General features: G+C 35.8%; 1 protein-coding gene across 1 annotated transcript in view; it reads right to left on the bottom strand.

Moving 5' to 3' along the window:
• Window positions 1–7,740, bottom strand: part of LOC108754829 (transient receptor potential cation channel subfamily V member 4) — a 30,277-nt gene that overhangs the window by 17,661 nt on the left and 4,876 nt on the right. The window contains exons 3-4 of the mRNA XM_018497452.1: window positions 3,290–3,405; window positions 457–693 (exon numbers count right to left, since the gene is read on the bottom strand). Of these exons, the coding sequence (XP_018352954.1) occupies window positions 457–693; window positions 3,290–3,405 (353 nt within the window). The remainder of the gene's footprint in view (window positions 1–456; window positions 694–3,289; window positions 3,406–7,740) is intronic.

Here is a 7,740-nt window from a genome sequence, read left to right on the forward strand (position 1 = left end):
TCTCAAATCGTAAGAAATTGATCGATTCTAGTCAAGTATTCTCCCTATATTTGACTGTGATCAGTTTCCTACGACTAAGACTCCACGATCATCTACGATTCTTATGTAAACAAGTCTAAAGTCTATCCAAAAGATAAGTTAGCTTCTGTTACTAGTAATTGATTGGTACAGCGTACTAGCAGCAATCGCAAAGCAAATTTGTTACATATTTACTGGTCACTCGTTAAAGGTACTGGCTTGTTAAATTGACAAAAATCCTTTCTCTCAGTGTAAATAGTGCGGGGGTCCTTTGTTAAATCGGAATATCAGTATATCTATTCATATCTTCAGGTATCACGATTTAACTAGGTTTTCAAACGAATTGTAAACTCGGGATCCTGAAGGTGGTGCTCTCGCGATTTCAAACGGTAAAACTTCCCTGACGCGGTGAAGTCGGGAAAAATGATCCGAGCCTACCAGTTGCTTCAGGAATGATAGCGGACCGACGTTGATCATCTCGCAACCCAGCTGCACCAGGATGTAATTCAGCACGCCCAGCACGGTGATGCACTCCGCCGCGGTGCGGACGACGTCCGTTATCTCCTCGGGCCACTGCAGCAGCACAGCCTCCATGTCCGCGGGCCTGAAGTACATGGCTAAGGACAGCGAGGCCAGGTGAAACACCAAGATAATCAATCGCTTCAGGAACTGCAACTTTTCAGTGGAGAATAGATGTCGGCGTATGCACCCACGGAACTTTCCGCATCGATTGGCCGGAATATAAGAGCAAAGTTTTACGAGGGGTAATATAGGGGCGGACTCGCGAAAATATCGCTGGTCCCGAGGCTGAACTCGGGGAGAGAGAGAGAGAGAGAGAGAGAGACTTGGATATCCTCCGAGCGTTTGAAAAGATTGATTTATCATCGCATATTTCGAATCGAATTTATTCATTGGTATTTCTATTTTCTCAAACTCTATTTTCTCGGTAGTGAAAGCGTAATTTCTAGTCAGGATCGATAACCTCCGAGATTATTTTACATTACGTTAAATACGACGAAGATAATTTTTCTCTCTATGCATCTAATATCGCGCGTCTGTTTCTTCGTAAAATGTGTGACATCAGTTCCAAATATAGCGAAACTTAATAAATAATTTGCGAACGGCAGCTCGCGCTGCGACATCATTGCCCGCGTTATCGCGCCGCGCTCGTATTATCGCGCATAATCCGGCGCATAACCGAGGCGCAACGTCTTTTTTTTTTTTTTTTTTTGCTTTATCTTTTACCTCGCGTTATCGCGGCACTTGTTTGTAAAGTTGCGATCGCACGCGTTTTGTTCAACGGATGAAAAGATTTTAACGAGCCGCTCCGAGATTGACTCTGGTACGATCTGATAATAGGAAAATCATAGCCAAACGGACACAATAATACTGCATATTGCGTTTACGTGCGGTTCGAGTGTGGCCGTGATTAGTGCCATAAATGGGACACGTTATGGACGCGGCGCAGTTATAATATGCGCGATACGCGCGTCCCGTCTGCCGCGAAGCCATCGGCGTACGTACGAAAGCTCGTTTGTGGTGCGATCGTAATTGCAATCAGCTCGCCCGTATAACTTCGATAGCCATCGTTTCGAAATCACTGAGCCACCATGGACCCGCGACAGACTGACTTGAAATAACCGGCGCAATTATACCGCCATCGCCGGAAGCCTCATCGACGTCACTCGACCGATCGACCCGAGTGTTAATCGGTCCAAGTTACGATTCGACGTAGAAAGAGAAAGAGAGAAATCTCTAGCAAACAGCGTGATGAATATCTCGTATACTACGGACGCGCTTCTGCACTCGCGTCTGATATATGCGAAACCGCGTGAAAATTTCATCTCCATTTTATCAATTTTCAATGTGAACGTTGCGTCATACGTTATTTTCCTCCGAAAAAAAATTCACACATTTCCCGATCGTTTGAATCGCTTTAATCGCTTAATTCTCTCCCGAGTCGTTTATGAAGCTATCTAAAATAACGGTTTTTTTTAAATTTACAAGTTTCAGAAACTTCTATACTCCGATAAAAACTATGTTTGATGATATTACCCTGTCTCTTTTCGTAAGTGACCTAAGCAGCTTTGCGAAGTAACATGTTATTTATCGGCAATTGTCCAGGTGGCTCATCTGTTGTCAACTACATAAAATATATAAAGCGAAAAAGCATCGCAACGTGAGCTGCTTTCATGATGTAAGCCGATCTTCTTCAAAGTGCTCGCGTAAAGATTTCCCAAAAATACGGTCTTGGCGATGGAAATCTAAAATTGCCTCTTAACAAATAGAAATATTTTTGACCGTAGAGGATAGATGTAGAAGATAGATACGCCGACGAGATCAAGATTGATCTATCTTTAGATGCTACTTAAGAAATTCGATTAAGGAGTTACTTAAAGAAAGTGACAAGCTTTTAGCAGAAAACAATTTTCGAACAACATCAAATAAACTCGATAAACGATTTTTGTTTCTACATTATTTAAATGTTATTTATGTATTATTCAATAAAAAGATGTCATTTGAAAATTGCATTGGGGAAAGCATATTCTATAGTATTTACATATTAAACAACTTAAATTTTAATATATTTCTTAATACAAAGCACTACTGTATTACGCAAAAATATACAAAGTACGAAAAAACGCAAAAATATAAAAATTGAAGAACTAAAAGAATCAACTCCCTTCTTGATGCTTTGAGTTGTGCACAGAATGTAAAAAGAAAAGAAATCTCTCTTTGTTCGACGTAAGAATCAGTTATACTAATACACAATTTCAAAGTTACAAGCTCTGAATGAAGCTGCCATTGTTTTGAAAGAGGAAAGAAAATCCTGTATATCATAATATATATCAAGCAATATTTTGCATCTAATATTATTTAGAAAATTTTCGAATTTTTTGACATACTTTTCATCAAAATATTTTTATTGTCAAATGTAATTAATTATAATATTTAAACTATCTTCTATTAAGAGATAGAGGGGGAGGGGGAACTATTACTTATTCTTTACATTTCGTACTTTATTTCGAAGCTGGATATGGTAGAAAAATTTGGTATTCGGGGGAATGGTAAAAGTTGAATTAATAAAAGATACGGTCAGTGCGTATGCCTTCTGATTCTATAGTTACAAAGAGAATTTCGAGTTGTTGTTGGAGCAAAGTCAAGCGTAAAACCGAAGAGATGATGAAAAAGTTCGAAATATAGTAACGTCTTATAAGAATGATAATTCAGCGAGAAACGAGCGGGAACGCCATCACGTGGACGCACTTACTCGCGCGAAGGTCTTCCATTTTTCCTCAAGTAATCGCTGAATAATACCACCGTCCAGCATGTCCAAGTGCTCCTCCTTCGTACCGTTCAGAATGATAAATAGCGCAGAGTTCCAGTCTGAAATAGAAATTCGGAGAGAGCCATTTGCGGTTAATGGAACATCGCTTTAGGGCTTGTGCCGCGATAATTATGGGTTTTGCATTAGTGAGCGTGCATATAGTGTAATGTATACAGGTGCAGGTGCGAGCAGGACTTTTCGGCATTTTCTCCCCTTCCGACGGAGGAACATCCGGCACGAAAGATTTCCGCTGTAGAGACGGAAATTTTCCGTCGCCGCCGTGTATCGTCGCCGTACGATATCAAAAGATAAATCCGCCGCGCCATTAAGGTTTTATTCGAAAATGTTCACAATCGCACTGAAGAATAGTACGTGCGTTTTGAAAAAATACCAATTTATGTATCCGTACATCAATACAACAAACTGGACAACATGCGGACCCATTCCATGGCGAGATGGTCGTTTAAATATTTGAATCACGATTACTGACTTTTAAACATTTTAGCGCGATCAATATAGTACACCTTCCGTCCTGCCAAATCGCATCGTGCAATATTAAGTGCAACGTTCATGTGCAACGTTACTGAGAGACTCGGTTGTGTATTGATCGCATGCATCTGTCGTCGCACTTTGCCCGGCTTTGGCGCGAGTGCTAAAGTAATTGGAACTTGGAGGATTGTATCCTCGGGAGTCCTTAATTACCGCTCGACACGAGCGAAGGTGTACGGTAGCTTGACCCGAAAAACATCGTTCCCCGGATAGGAAACGTCTAAAGTGAGCGCTATTATTTTAGTTATTATTTCGCTATTTTTATATTTATCAATATTGACTTTATCTCTATATAAAATTTTGGGAATGTGTGAGCAAAAAAAGAACAAGAGATTTGAACAGATCTGAAGATAGAGTTCGAAATTTCAATAAAATTTCAACGAAAATTATGACTTGAACATATGTTGTAGCAAACGTTACACCGATTGAGATTCTCAAACAATTACAGATTTATAATTTAAGGAGTGTAACTCGGATGTCAGATAAGTCAAGCGATAAAACGGATCTGGTGTACTAATGTCAATATTCTCGATCATCTGGTTTTCAATCTTGCATGACGATGGCTGACCTCTCGACTCCAAACCGGTTGGTATCCACGGTGAAGTTACTAACGCGTGTCCGTTACCACATCACGTAATTATATCTGACTTTGGAACACAGAGCCACGATAGTTTTCCCCAAGCTTCCTCCTAATATATTCTCTGCCACTACTAATCTCGACCGGACATTGAACCGAACTTAAATAACAAGTACCACTTTGGACGTCTCATTTTTCACTATCGGTAGTAATTATTTCGGAGTATTAGTTGTGAGATTAATGAGAAAAAATACTTTCAAAGTACACTTAGAAATGTGATTTATATAATTTATAAATCCATGGATGCATTCCGAGTTACGCATGAAGCGCATGATACGGGCATCATTTTGTCCTTGTTGTTCACGAAAAAATAAAGAATAAAACGATACATCATGTGCTTCATGTGTTTCATGTGTAACTCGAAACGCACTCTGTATGTATGATTTTAAATAGTTCTAATTTAAATCCTAGACTTGGCTTGTCAGATCCAATATCAACATTTCCAGGACATGTCCGAGGCGATGATTGAAAAAAATGGATTATTATAAATTAATTATATTCGAGCTAAATCTTGTATTAGTTAGTATCCTCACATAAACTTGGATATATGTATATACACTGATCATTTTTTATGACAACATTTTAAATTGAAATAATTTTTTTTAAGCTAGAAAGGCGAGTGAAAAAACTAGAATGTATAGTTTCCTTGAAAGTTTTTTCTGTTTATGAAGAAAAAAAAACTTTCAAGAGAACTCAGTGATACCAGAACAAATCACAACACAGTATTGTAGACGTGCTCGTGATTGAATCACATAATTTTGTATAAATCTTTAAATAGTTGTGATCGCGAGAAGTAGTTTAAAAAGTATGAAATGAATTTTGTTAGGATTTTGTTAATATTATGGCATTTCCGGGATAGAAAACTTCAATCACTGGACACGGGATCAGCTGAATTCCGGGACTTTCTCAGAAATCCTGGCCACCTGGCAATTCTAACATAGACACGAACAAAATTTTTTCCTAAATAATAAATAAATGTAAAATATTCAAATTGGAAATAACTTACAAAGTTACTTAATTAAGAAAGCTAAGCCTTTAATAAAGCAAAGTTTTAAGTTTGTATAACTTGTTTACAAATCCGGCTTAAGATAAAGGAGAGTAATTAATTGCGAAAAATAATTTAAAGAATAAATTTATTACTAGTATTGATTCTATCCGTGTAAAATAATCTTTTGTTTAACTCGTTTTTGTAGGATTTTCTCATCTATGTATATCATCTTATTTTTTAAGGCTCTCTGTTATTATCATCGCGATAAAGTCTGTGATGTGCGATTCTGTGCAGCTGTCGAAATAGACATCAGCATATTTCTGTTTTTTTTTTTCTCGGAAAGTCGACAGATTCTGGTATCGAAGATAAATAATAGAAAAAAAACTTGTAAATTATGAATAAAAACTCGATAGATAATAAAAATCGCGTGAATGTCTACTCGTCAAGATTGCGATCGTCAAATTGCGAAGATTTTTTTTTTAGCGAAAATATGATTTATATTTGATGTTTTATACTAAAAACTATATGTGTTGCGAATTAACTTTAAAAGTGTCAATGGAAATTAAAACTTCGAATTTGTCAGATTTTAAGTAGATATTTTAATAAAAATAAATTAAAAATTAATTAATTGTGATAAGTGGGTAATAAATTTTTTTTTAAACTAAAGCTTAAATTTATGAAAAGATTTTGTAAACTTTATCGTAAATAAAACACTTATTGTTAGTACATAGCTATTATAACTGCAATTGCGGATTTCATGGTGCACTTATGTGAGTTTTATGGTATCATATTATTTACGAGTATAAATTTCAACAAATCCATTATAAAGAGAAAGGAGAATCGTTTTGTTCCATACTTTTTTGCTTTTTTCATAATATATTGTGTTATTAAATAATGATATTAAAAAAAAATTACAAACGTATATTACATACAAATATTAAAAAGTATAACGAAATTTTATTACAGTATGATTTTATCATATTATATGTAACATAACGATTTATATAAACCAGATATTTCTATAGAAATAGCTAGAAATCGCTATCTCTGTAAGATGAGCGTGAAGTCAATTCAGCTAATTTGATAGGAGAAGGGATGACGGCCATCTTTATCCAGTCGTGATTAAACTGTAGTATATCGAAATGTATCATTATAGATTTTAGTTTTGCATTTGCAATAAAGCATATTTATATGCGATTTTTCTATTTGTGCAAAAATAAAAATGAAAAGTAAAGTATTATTTAGTTCTTATTTTTTAATCATAAAAGATGTAATTATATCCGAGGTAATCTTTACACTCTATAATATAGCAATTAGCACAATACAGGTTAACACCAATACCCTTAAAACACCACAAAGCACTACGTGATGACCGGATAAATATGGCGTACCGGCTTTAGCTTAATCCGTAATAAACTATAGCATGTTAACGATCTAAGTATTACTACGGAAATCTGTGATAAACTAATTTACCTAATCGTTGAACATGTGGTCTATAATTTGGACTAAAATAATTAATCACACTTAAGCTTTATTAACATTATTAATTTTAAAACTACACTCATAAAACAAACACGTCTCTTGAATTATAATACGGGAAATAATTTTAAATTAAAAGATTCTTTATATTTTTATTTTATTTTAAGATTCTTTATTTTACTCGCGTTTTGATATTTTCCATTTATATATTATATAACTACAATATTTTTCATAGAATATTACAACTTTATATCAAATTTGAAATTTTTTTTTAACAATTTTTAATAAACTAGAATGTGGAAAATTTTGGTATTTTGGTAATACGAACTCAAATGTATATTTTTCTCCTCACATATACAAACATTGGACAAATTGTATATCACAACAGGTTGTTTAAAACTCGAAAGCTGCCGTAGTCTTCTTATGTAACGTCGCGCTTACGTGTGAAGGAAAAGTCTGAAATAAGAGCTTGTGCAACGTGAAAGATGGTAAGCGTCTTAACGATCGCGCGTCGTCAGGAATCTGTTCCCGGTCAAGAATACCGTAAGCGGTTCAGCGAAGCATCGTAGTGATCACACGTGTTCGATATATGTACTTTCATCGTCACGATGCGATTTCTCGCAGAGGCTAATCCTTTTGCACTCAAAAATATATAAATACAACGCATAAATGTCTCACTCTCTCTCTCTCTCTCTCTCTCTCTCTCTCTCTCTCTCTCTCTCTCTCTCTCTCTCTCTCTCT

Source organism: Trachymyrmex septentrionalis, unplaced genomic scaffold (assembly GCF_001594115.1).
Source record: "Trachymyrmex septentrionalis isolate Tsep2-gDNA-1 unplaced genomic scaffold, Tsep1.0 scaffold81, whole genome shotgun sequence".
In the NCBI taxonomy this organism is placed as follows: Eukaryota; Metazoa; Arthropoda; class Insecta; order Hymenoptera; family Formicidae; genus Trachymyrmex; species Trachymyrmex septentrionalis.